The sequence below is a fragment of the Gorilla gorilla genome, chromosome 16 (assembly GCF_029281585.2).
Source record: "Gorilla gorilla gorilla isolate KB3781 chromosome 16, NHGRI_mGorGor1-v2.1_pri, whole genome shotgun sequence".
In the NCBI taxonomy this organism is placed as follows: Eukaryota; Metazoa; Chordata; class Mammalia; order Primates; family Hominidae; genus Gorilla; species Gorilla gorilla.
The window spans coordinates 81588662-81601291 of NC_073240.2; the positions used below are offsets into that span (position 1 = coordinate 81588662).

The 12630-nt window shown below is 48.7% G+C and overlaps 1 protein-coding gene across 2 annotated transcripts in view; it reads left to right on the forward strand.

Annotated features, from left to right (window-relative positions):
- FAH (fumarylacetoacetate hydrolase) overlaps positions 1-9694 on the forward strand; it is a 33587-nt gene extending 23893 nt beyond the window's left edge. For both annotated transcript variants that reach the window (XM_031002147.3, XM_031002146.3), the window contains exons 12-15: positions 898-944; positions 3479-3580; positions 4397-4514; positions 9483-9694. In XM_031002147.3, coding sequence (XP_030858007.3) covers positions 898-944; positions 3479-3580; positions 4397-4514; positions 9483-9562 — 347 coding nt within the window. In that variant the 3' untranslated portion in view covers positions 9563-9694. The remainder of the gene's footprint in view (positions 1-897; positions 945-3478; positions 3581-4396; positions 4515-9482) is intronic.
- Positions 9695-12630: the final 2936 nt, after the last annotated feature.

Below are 12630 nucleotides of genomic sequence, written 5' to 3' on the forward strand. Positions count from 1 at the left end.
TCCAAGTGTGTCACAAGTTCTAGGTTGGCCTCCTGCCACCCACAATGCATGCTTGGAGTATACTTTCTATCTGGTTTTGTCCTCGGTATTCCTGCCTGCCTAGAGGTGAACCTGCCTGGGGGAGGCCACTGGTAGAGAAGAGACAAGATTATCCAGAAAGCACAGTGTCCAGAGATGTAGTCCTGCATTTGCAGTTCTGATGTTCTGAGTTGGGATCTGGGCGAAAGGGTCTGGGGAGGAGCAGCCTTGGCAGACCCAGACCTAGCATGGCTGAAGAGCACACCTGTTCTGTGCCACCTCACAGGGGAAGTTAGGACCAAGGGAGGAAGCCAGGTTTTGAGGGAGCAGAGGAGCTTTCTACTTATTAGTGCTGTTCAGAAGTGGAACGGCAACAGCCCGGTACCTTGCATGTAGTAGATGTTTAGTAAATATTGTTTAGTACGTTGTGAAGTAGCACACTGCCCATCACCGGAGGAGCTCAGCAGGGGACAGATGACCCAGCTATCCAGAGGACTCCTGAGGGGACAGCAGGTTATCCTTGATCAAAGGTCACAAGTAGCTTTCAAATGGCACGCTATCTCCAGTGGATTTGCGGGTGCCAGGATCACTGTGTTAAGAAGGATTCTGAGGCTACATGTGGACTCAGAGCAAACATGTGCTGTGATCAGTTAATGCTGCCTGCTGTAGGCGTGGGAGGAGGAAGTGATGACTTGTGTGCATGTATTGGCCAACCCTGGACCTCCCAGCTCTGATGTCCTAGGAGCAAATTGTTTCACAGACTCTAAGTGAAATCTTGTTGGACAACGGGAAGCTTCAGCCACAGAACAATTCTTTTTTTATTTTCCTCCCTGATGCATGGAATTAAGTTTTCATCAATATTGCTTTTCTTTCCAACAGGAGAAGGAATGAGCCAGGCGGCTACCATATGCAAGTCCAATTTTAAGGTAAGCTTTGACGCTGATCAGACTGCTTTTTAGAATTGAGGGAAAGAGAGACTTTTCTTCCTGGCAGGAACAGGAGGAGAGCATTCCTTTTGGGATATGATGATGGGTCAGCCTGTGGGCCTGGAGCTTCCATGGCCTGTCTCTTTTAGGAGTGGCCATGGGTTCACAGAGTTCTCTCGAGATAGAGGCTGCATAAATGTGGCCAGTGATTTTCTTGGGGGAAAATAGGTGTTCCTGTAAAGGTCTAGTTCCTGGTTTATCCTGTCCTGCCAGGGGCTGTATTGATGAGAGTGACTTATTTTTTAAGTGAACTTTTAATTGAAGCATAATATACATAGATAAAAATGCACACATTACTGTAATCCCAGCAATTTGGGAGGCCAAAGTGGGAGGATCGCTTAAGCCTAGGAGTTTGAGACCAGCCTGGGCAACATAATGAGACCTTGTCTCTGCAAAAAGTAAAAAAATTAGCCGGGCGCGGTAGCATGCACCTGTGGTCCCAGCTACTTGGGAGGCTAAGGCAGGAGGATCGCTTGAGCCCAGGAGGTCGAGGCTGCAGTGAGCCATGATCACACCACTGCCTTCCAGCATGCGTGACAGAGCAAGACCCTATTTCAAAAAATAAAAATTAAAGTGCATATTATACATGTACAGCTTGAAGAATTTTCCTAAAATGAACATCCCTGTGCAACCAGCACCCAGATCAGAAATGGGAAATTTCCAGCACCTCAGCACCCCGTGGGGCCCTCCAGGTCACTTCATCACTCCCTCCAGCAAAGGTCACTCCTCTCCTGACCTCTGTTACCATGTATTATTTTTTTTCTGTTTTTCAGTTTTATAGAAATGGCATCATAAAGTAGCATGTATTCTTTTCTAGCTGGCATCTTTGTTTTAGTGTTAGATTTGTGAGATTCAACCCTGTTGCTCTTTGCAGTGACAGCTCATTTTTCTCATTGCCTTATAGTGTTGCACTGTATAAATATTCCACAACGGACTTAATTTTTTTTTTTTTTTGAGACGGAGTCTCGCTCGTTGCCCAGGCTGGAGTGCAGTGGCACGATCTCGGCTCACTGCAAACTCCGCCTCCTGGGTTCATGCCATTCTCCTGCCTCAGCCTCCCGAGTAGCTGGGACTACAGGTGCCCGCCACCACGCCCGGCTAATTTTTTTTTTGTATTTTTAGTGGAGACGGGGTTTCACCATGTTAGCCAGGATGGTCTCGATCTCCTGACCTTGTGATCCGCCCGCCTCAGCCTCCCAAAGTGTTGGGATTACAGGCGTGAGCCACCGTGCCCGGCCAACTGACTTATTTTGTAAGTCACATCAATTCCACAATTGATGGACATTTGGTTGTTTCCGTTGTTTTTGGCTATCATAGAGTTACTGTGAACATTTTAGTACACACCTTTTGGTGCACATATGTGCACATTTCTGTTGAGTGTATATCCAGTAATAGGCTTGCTGGGTCATAGAGTACACGTAGACTCAGCCTAGGGGTACTTCCAAACCGTTTTTTGAAGTGGTTATACCAGTATATACTCCCACTAGCAGCATGTAAGCGTTTTGCCTGCTCCACATCCTCGTCAGCTCTGGTGGTGTTTGCCTTTTCGTTCAAACCGTGCCTGGGATTGTGACTTCAGTTTTCATTTCCCTAATGACTAATGCAGCTGGGCATGTTAGTCATATGTTTATGGTTCATTTGTTTCTTGGCCTTTTGAATATCCTCTGAATCATTGAACTATTCCTAGTTTCCCTAATTTCCCTTCTAATTTAATATTATTCTGGGCTCCTTAGGGCTAGTAAGAAGAAATTAAGGGGCCTCCTTGCAGGGGCTCGTGGGCAAGAATCCATCTTTTGGGTTTCCTATGCCGGGATGTGTGGCTGTAGGAATGGCAATGTGAGAAGCTGTGGCCTGGGACAGGCATGGGCGTGCATTGCGTCTGAGCATCTCTGTGGGCACGTGGTGCCTTGGCCCCCTCTGCCCACAGCCTGACCTCCCACAGCTCTCCCTCGCTCCTTGGCCTGCCCTGACATCATGTTTGAATCATTCAGCTCCATTGCCCAGTGTCCATCCCAAGGCCCGGCACGGGAGAATGGGAGCGAGGGCTTTGCTCACGAGAAGCCTCTGCTGTGGTGTGGACTTAGATTCTCCCAATACGGGACTGGAGGGTGTTCCCAGGGCAGAGTGGAGTGTTGTACACAAGGGCATGTTGCAGGGTGAGGGACTGAGCAGTAAGGTCAGCCCTTAGGGGATGCTGCTTGGAGAAGGTGGTCAGTGTGGGCTTGAGGTAGCAGAGGAGCTGAGGTTGGAGCTTGTGAAGGAGATGGAAGACCCTGGGGGAGGTCTCTGGGCAGCTCCCCAGGAGGACAATGTGTCCTTGCTATAAGGGACTGGAGAGAGCTGGCTGGGGGAGCTGGGGACCGGGGAAAGGCCAGGGAAGGCGGTCGTGAGCAGGGCAGGCTGTGCCCAGCTGCCTCCGAGATGCTAGGCTAAGCCTGCAGCTGCTCATTCCACCTCGCGTCCACTGTCCGCAGTACATGTACTGGACGATGCTGCAGCAGCTCACTCACCACTCTGTCAACGGCTGCAACCTGCGTCCGGGGGACCTCCTGGCTTCTGGGACCATCAGCGGGCCGGTGAGTATCTGGCTGCACTGAGGGCCGCCCACACAGAGCAACCCTGCTCCCCACACAGCCCCGAGGGCCCTCAGCTCAGCCTCAAGAAGAGATTTCAGGCCCGAGGTGGGTGTATCTCACAACTCTGTCTTCCTCATAGCCTTTCTCTCTGGGTGCAGGAGGGACTTCTCATCCAAATTCAAACCTAAAGAGACTGGTGTGAGAACGGAAGCCTGGGTCTCTGCCTCTGTAGGGGAGCAGTGCAGTGACATGTGGGGAGGAGTCAGGAGACAGTGATAGTGTCTTGGTTGTCACCATCTCACACTACACCCTCCCAGGATGAGGTGGCCATGCTGCTGTGCCCCTTCCCGCCCACTTGTCCCCCTGTAAGCCTGCGGGAGTCACAGAACCTTCAGAGATGATGACCTTGGGGTGGTGCATGTGTCACTCACTTCCTGCAGGGGCCTGGCCGAGCCCTCTTGTTCCTTGAGCTGTCGACAGGAGGATGTTAAGCATCATGGTATCTGGGCAAACTGCAGCCTCCAGAGCAGGGAGGGGATGCTGCAGGGGGCACTGGGCACTCTGGTCAGGGATTCACTGATTCCTAAACAAGCGATGTCCTTAGTGGAACCATTGCTGTCCCCACAGGAAGAAGGGGCAGAGTTCCAAGTCTCAAAGGCATCTCTGCAGTGATCCCACCAAGGCCGAGGCAGGGTCTCTGAGGGGCATGAGGGCCCCCTGCCACTTCTCGGGACTCCCAGGTCTTGCTGAGCATGGTCCATGCCAGAGCCAAGGCATAAATTCATGTTATTCTTTCTTCCCTTTGCTGTGATGAAGGAGCCAGAAAACTTCGGCTCCATGTTGGAACTGTCGTGGAAGGGAACGAAGCCCATAGACCTGGGGAATGGTCAGACCAGGAAGTTTCTGCTGGACGGGGATGAAGTCATCATAACAGGTGAGGGCTGCCAAACCCAGCGGCTCGTCTTCCTCCTTGCCCGCCATGCACTGTTCTAGCTGCGGGGCGCTCCTATCTGGCCATGAAGCCATCTGTTCTCACGCATCTTGATTCTGCCTCCCAGAGTCTCTGCCTGCTTGTTCTGTCCTTCCCCACAGCCATGGCTACCCGGGACTTCAAGTGTGAGTCTCCCTAGGCCAGAAAGACTGTAGACATTCTGCTTGGTCTCCCTTCTCCCTGAGCATAGTTATAAAATACTGGCAGGTTCCTCAAGGTCTAGACTTTGCAGCAAACCCCCTGTGCAGACACTTGGTGACCTATGACTAGGATCAAGGAAGGTTCAGCTGAGTTAGTGACTGAGGCTTCGCAGCAGCCTGTTCCGAGGAGGTGAGGGTGCCTCTTAATTCTTCTGGGGGGGCCATTCTGCCTACCACATTTTACTAATAGAGGGAAAGGGCACCATAATGGTTAGCAGCACACTCTTAAGAGCTGGAAAGATTCAAGTTGAACGCCCAGGTCCCCCACCAGCTGTGTGACCTTCATTAAGTTATTTAGCCTTTCTGAGACTCAGTTTACCTCATCTTTAATTATTTTTTTTTGTTTTTGAGTCGAAGTCTTGCTCTCTCATCCAATCTGGAGTGCGGTGGCACAATCTCAGCTCACTGCAACCTCCGTCTCCCAGGTTCAAGCGATTCTCCTGCCTTAGCCTCCCGAGTAGCTGGGATTACAGGCGCGCTGATTGTGTATGTGTCAGTTTCCGTGCTTAACTAAAAGCTTGTGTTAGTTTCCTGTGGCCGCAGTAACATAGTACCGCAAACTCTGTGGCTTAAAACAACTGAAATGTGTTCTCTCACAGCTCTATAAGGTACAAGTTCAAAATCCTCATGTTGGCAGTGCCATGCTCCTGGAAACTCTGGGGAGCGTCTGTCCCTGGCCTCTTCCAGCTTCTGGTGGAAGCCTCTTTGGCTTGTGGCCACATCACACTGATCTCTGCCTCCACGGTCACATTGTCACCTCGTCTTCTGTCTCATCTCCTTTACCTCTCTCTTATAACACACATGTGATAGCATTTAGAGCCCACCTAGACAATCGCCTCATTCTAAGATCCCAACTTAATCACATCTCCAGAAAATTTACTATATAAGGTAACATTCACAGGTCCTAGGGATTTGGCCGTAATTTAGTCCACTCCAGAGCTCTTGGAGAGCAAAGTTTAGTCCAAGTAGCAGCCACGTAGTGCATGCCCAGTGTGGCTGTTGGTTAGTTCTTTGAATAAAGTGGATTTGGTAGAGAAGATGCAGGCAGAGCTCAAAACAGCAGATGATACCCATTATTAGTCAATAAATACCCATTTTGCTCCCATTTCTGCAGCCTAATTGTACCTCTCTAATTTGAATTTGACAATATTTACTGAACATCTGCTAGGAGCCAACCATATTGTAGGCATGTCCACCTTCCTTATTTCATTTTCTACTCACAATAGCCCTTTGATGATATATCATTGCCCCCATTTTGCAGAGTCGAAAACTTAGGCTGATAGAAGGCAGGTTACTTGACAAAAGTCCCACAGCTGGGGAAGCCAGGCTGCAACTGAGGTCTTCTGATTCCCCTGCCAAGTTTGTTTCTAGGCTTTCTGCAATGCTTGCCAGACCTACCGCAGGCCTTTGGTCACGGTTCTGTGGATTGAGTGAAAGCATTTTCTGAAGTTTTGATTTGGGGAAAGGAAGGAAAGAGATGGTGGCAGAAGAGAAAATGATGGCTTTAACTCTCTGTTGTCAGTGTGATAGGGGCCCCTGACTAAGCCATGCCAGACCGGGCAGCTGTCCAGGGCCTGGGAGAAAGGAGGCTGGTATCTAGCAGTTGGAATGCACATGTGTTCTTGACATTTGAGCCAGAGAAGGAAGGAGAAAGGAGCCAAGATGCCATGAGAGTCATTTCCATGTTTGTTTGTGTATACAACGCCTTACTCCGGAAGGATTTTTGGAGGCCAGCAGAGGAATTCAGGGAAAGGCAGTTCCTTGGATCTGAAGAAGCACGTGTTGGCAAGTGAAGAGGAAAATGGGAACAGATGGGCAAAATCCCCTGGAACCAAGAAAGAAGAATTATAATTTGCTAAGAGGAGAGGCATACATTATGTGTTCATAAAAAGAAAAAAGAGAATTTCATACAGAAGGGGACCACTGAAAAACTCAAAAGAGGGCATATTGCTAAAATTTGGGCTAAGCAGGGGGTAAGCAGAGGAGCGGGCAGGTGGAGGTGGTGCGTCAGCTGTGTTACCTTGTGCAAAGGTTCCCCGCGTTGGCGGAAGGCTCTGCCCTCACCTTCTACGACTTCACTGGTCACGTGGCCCTGCTGAGCTGCTTTCTTGCTTGAAAGCCACACATGGTTTCTTCAGCTCTTCCCGGCTTTCCTCCTCCTTCTCTGCACCTGCTCAGATGCCTTTATGGCTGCCTCTCATTTCCCTGCTTGCTCTTCACGGATGCTCCTTCCCCAAATCAATTTCTAACCATTGGAAACGCGATAGAACATTCAGAAGTGCTGGCATCAGCCAACGCCGCAGCACTTACTGCAGGCCAGACACTGTGCCAAGTGTTTTACCTGCAATACATGTTCTGTTCCAAACAAGGCAGCTACTCTTACTGTCTCTATTTTTCAGATGTGGAAACTGAGGCCCAGAAAGATGCATACTTACCCAGGATCACACAGGCGATAAAGGGTAGAGCCAGGGTTTGAACACAGGCAGCTGGGCTCCAGGAGCTGTGCTCTGAACCCCTGTGTCCTGTTGCCTCTTTAAATGGCGCAATGAAATTCTCATTTCTGAGAGAGTCCAAAAACCACAAAATGTTCAGCAAGAGAACAGGTGAAGTAAACAAACCAAAAATATCAACAAAAATCTCTGATCGTCTTGGTTTAACTCATCCATCCCCTAGTCTCGCTCACTAGCCCCATCTGGTGTTCAGCTTGCAACTTGCAAGGATGTGTTCTCGCAGGCATTTGCACGGATGGCTCTGCGCTGCTGGACACATGCATTTCTCACTCTCCTTCAGATCTTTGATTTGTTGATAGTTATGGTTTGTTGTGGATTCTTTCTTGGTATCTGACATTATTTGGAAGCAATATCTGAGCAAAAGTCTTTCGTTTCTTTCCCTGCGTCTCCCAGTGGTGGCGTCTTTCACCTGGTGTTCCTGTGTCTCTGTTTATTCCAGTTTCTCTCCCCAGCATTATTGCTTCCCTTGCCTGGCGCAGAATTCCTGGGCAAGGCTGACCAGGGGTCCCAGGGTGTAGAAGCGGTGACCCTTCTCCTTCAGGACCATGGTTGGGAGAGGCTCTTTAAAAATGCTGCAGTTCCGAGTTAGTTGTTTTGCTAGATGTTTAATAAATTTCTGCTGGGAGCCAGTTTTACTTTCATAGGCTTTTTTTTTCACCCCAGTGGTGTGGATATTTCTGAGCATTGAGGTGGAAAAGAGACTGACAGAAAATAATGAAAATGAGCAACAGAATAGGTGAGGGCGTTGCTCTCGACAAAGGGCATCCCTGCATGTTGTCAGCATGTGGGTCACGGGGCTTCTTAGGGCCCCCCAAAGGACAGCCTCACTGAACAGATGTGACAAATGCATCTCGTGCCTGAGTGTCTGAGCCTTTGCACGTGTTCTTCCCTCTGTCTGGAATGGCATTTTCATGTTTCTTCCCTAATGAACTCCTAGCTACCTGTCAAGGCCCAGCTAAGATGTCCCCCCTTCCTGCTCCCTTTCCCTCCATGCTGCTCGCTCAGCACCTTGTAAGCATTTCTCTGTATCTCTCATCTGGACCTCCCACTCCCTCTAAGTGGACCCCTCTCAAGGGCAGAGATGGGCTTCTCTCTGCTTTTCCATCATCCTTGTTGAAATGGAATTAAATGAAGGAAACTAATATTTATTAGTTTCTGAGATGTGCTGGGAATTTCACTGGAATATTTAGTCTAATCCTTACAACCTTGAGAGATAAGTGTTGTTTTTCTTGTTTGCAGATGAGGGAGGTGAGTTCTGAAGTCAAACAGCTTGTTCCCGGCCACCCAGCTCATAATGGTTATAATGACTGACTGACACAGGGAATTTCAAATGGGGACTGGAGGCTGTTCTCAGAGTTTTCTATGCATTTGCTCCCATCATCCTTGCAGCAGTCCTGTGCGGTGGGCACTATCATTAGATCCATTGCACAGATGAAGAAACTGAGGTCTAGAAGGACCCAAGGTTACAGAGCCAATAAGTAGAGGAGCCAGGCTTTGACCTCAGGCATTCTGGCTTCAGGCTAATTGGCAGAGCGAGGATCTGAACCCAAACCCATGTGGGGAGAGTTGACCACTGTATTAGTCTGTTTTCACACTGCTGATAAAGACATACCTGAGACTGGGTAATTCATAAAGAAAGAGAGGTTTAATGGACTCACAGTTCCACATGGCTGGGGAGGCCTCACAATCATAGTGGAAGGCAAAAGGCATGTCTTACATGGTGGCAGGCAAGAGAGAATGAGAGCCGAGTGAAAGGAGAAACCGCTTATAAAAACATCAGATCTCATGAGACTTCTTCACTACCATGAGAACAGCATGGAGGAAACCGCCCCATGATTCAATTCTCTCCCACCGTGTACCTCCCACAACACATGGGAATTATGGGAGCTGTAATTCAAAATGAGGTTTGGCGGGGGACAGAGCCAAACCGTATTAGCCACAGGAAAGCTGTTGAGCCTTGCAGTGCCTCTGAGGATCCCTGGCTGTGGGGTGGGCCCAGGTTCTAGTCCAAGGGCTCCTGCGTGCGACTCTGCCCAGCTTCCGTGGAGGGTTATTCTTGTGTTTAAGACATGTGTGTGTGATTCTGATGGCACCTTCCTGCCTCGGGCCAGCTGTGTGCTGACGGGCACTGCCGCTGCCTAGGTGTTGGTTCTGGTGAGCCCAGAAACTTTGTGACTGATCCTTGTCCTACTCTGTTTCAGGGTACTGCCAGGGGGATGGTTACCGCATCGGCTTTGGCCAGTGTGCTGGAAAAGTGCTGCCTGCTCTCCTGCCATCATGAGATTTTCTCTGCTCTTCTGGAAACAAAGGGCTCAAGCACCCCTTTCAACCCTGTGACTGGGGTCCTCCCTCGGGCTGTAGGCCTGGTCCGCCATTCAGTGACAAATAAAGCCATTGTGCTCTGAGGCCTGCACTGCCGCAGATGCAGCTGTGTCCACTTATGATCGCGATTTGATCCAGTGGGTCAAGGTGTGTAAAGCCTCCCTGCCAGATATTCATTAATGTGTTTTCTCACTCTTATTAGTGAGGTCAGGGGTCTTTGTGGGATTTTCTTATTAGACATCCCAGGCCTCCTGGTATTCCATGGAATATGAAAAGAGACTGGCACCTGTAGTAGTCAGAGCTCTCCAGAGAAATAGAACCAAGGAGAAAGAGATCGATTGATTGATTGATTGATTGATTGATTTTAAGCAAATTGGCTTCTGGGATTCTGGAGGGTGGCAAGCCCAAAACCTGCTGGGTGGGTTGCTGGCTGCAGACCCAAGGAAGAGCTGCAGTTTGAATCTGAAGCAGTCTGCTGTCAAAATTTCCTCTTCCTCTGGGAAGTGAGTCATTGTTTGGTGAAGGCCTTCAACTGATTAGATGAGGCCCAGCCACACTGTGGGGGTCTTCTGCTTTACTCCACTGATTTAAGTTTTATTTCACCTAAAAAGTACTTTCTTAGAAACATGTAGAATAGTATTTGAGCAAATATTTGTGTACCTTAGTATAGCCAAATTAATACAGAAAACTGCCCATCACAGCACCCTACATGTCCAGTATTTCTTGGGGCTAGCGGATGTGCACATATGGGTTGTAGGCTTGGTTCATGGGCCCCGTGGCTGCGTCTCCACACTGTAAGCCTTGGGAAGAGCCTCCGAGTCATGGGTGAGCACCTGAACTGTGATGATGGCAGAAAAGGACCTAGCTTTTCACCTCCTGCAAGCCCACCAGAGTCAGGAGAGTGAGCTCTGCGCCATCTCTTCTGCCCCAACCCATTGCACGCAGGCTGCCCTGCGTTCTACCCTAGTTCTACTCTAGTTCCTTGGTGACGACGGCAGGGGAGTGTGCCCTGCGACCTTTCCTGGGCCTGATGAGCCTTATACCGGGGCCTAGGGGGATAGTTGAGGATGCAGAGCCCATCCATCAGATCGCACCATTCATTCATTCACTCAACAAATCTTTATTGAGCACCTTCTGTGTGTTAAGCACTGTTCTAAGGATGAGAGGCACAGCAGTAAACAGAATAGCCCATTTGAAGCTTACATTCGAGTGGAAAGAGATAGACAATAAACAGATAAGGAAAAGACATGTGGTATGACAGATGGTAATAAGTTTTATGGACAATTGGGAGATGTGGATGCTATTGTAAATGTGGTTAGAGAAGGCCTGAATCCCATAGTACATTTCTGCTAGAGAGCTGAAGGAGTGAGGGGAGCAGGCCAGATGGATATCTGGGGACAGAGTCCTCCAGGCACAGGAATCAGCCCGTGCAAAGCCCTGAGGATGGAATATGCTTGTCATTTCTAAAGAACATCAAGGAGGCTGGTATTTCTTCCTTACATAAAAGCAACCTGGGGTCGGGAAGGCTGGAGTTAGTGTGGCAGCTCCACAGTGTCATTAAAGATACCTCTGCTCTGCCATCCTCGGTATGTGGTTTTTAGTCTCAGGGTTACATTATGATACAAAATGGCTGCTGGAGCTCCAACTAGTACATCTAAGTTCCAGGCCAGCAGAAAGAGACAACAAAGAGGTGAGGACTGGGAGGATGGAAGGGCAGAAGAGCCCTCCTTCCTCCCGAGTTAGGTCATTTTAAGCGGCTTTCCTGGTGGTCCCATACCACACATTTCTTAGATTTCATTGATGAGAATTTGGTCACAAGGCCCCATCTCATTACAAGAAAGCCTGGAAATGTAGTCTTTCATCTAAACACATTGCTTGCCCTGTGAAAATTAGTTTGATTGCCCTAAAAGAAGGGGAGAATGGATACTGGGGGACCATTAGTAGTCTCTGCTACACGCAAGCTGGGAAATACCATGCTCTGAGGCTGAACTGCTCCCCGTGGACTTTACTTCCTAGAGCTATGCTCTAGGGCCATATTCTCCAGTGCTTTGCTGATTTCAGTGGAAATGCTGTATAGGGCAGATGTCAGCAAGATCTCCCAGACGCTACTCTCCAGATCAGTGATGCAAACACTTCTCTGAATTTGGAAGACCAAAGCCTTCCCCAGGACTTTTCTGAATTCCTGGGGCTTATGTTCCCAGGGCTACATCTGCTTCTGTTGAGTCAGCTGAAACCCCTGCTCTCCAGGCTGTGTTCTGAGATTGTTCCTAAACCCTTCTCTCCTTGTTCCTAAAGCCTTCTCTCCTGGCATCAACCCACAGGAGTGACTCATCTTTTTCTCAAAGCCCTCACCTGCACATGGATAAAAGGCCCTCATGCTCCACACAGTAGGGCTTTACTGGAGATCTCTGGGTCATGGGCAAAGGTCACTTAAAATCATTATTAATCCACTTGTTCCCACTGGCACCAGAGAATGCTGATGTCATCTGTTGAGATCACACGCTTATCCCCTTGTTGGGCATTTAATGCACTTAAAGGGCTTGGTGATGTTGGACCTGCCCCAGAGTCTGAAACACACACAGGGCAGAAAGAGCCAGAAATGTTCCTGGCACCAGATTCACTTAAGAAACCAAATTAATGGATGTTAATTCTGGGTCCAGCCTGGGCTTTACTTGGCAATTACTTTTCCTTAATCTTCAGCGACAAGAGCCTCTTTGTTTTACTGTCTCCGACCCCAGAAATGCTCACTGCCAGCCCCACATGACAAGTGACTTTAATGGTCTTTAGTTTTGGAGATCTACTTTATTGAAACCTATCTGTGTGTAATAATATGAAATAGACAAGAATGACTTTCAGGGTTAAATTTCCTCTTTTTGACAGTGATATTTTAAGGACTAGAAGCATTTTGACCAGATGAATGGAGCTTGCAGATGGGATGATGAGCATCTCAAGGCAGGTTGGCCATAGTTATCACTATATCTTCCTTATTAATTTGTATTCCATTTATGCTTCCTGTTTTTAACCAGT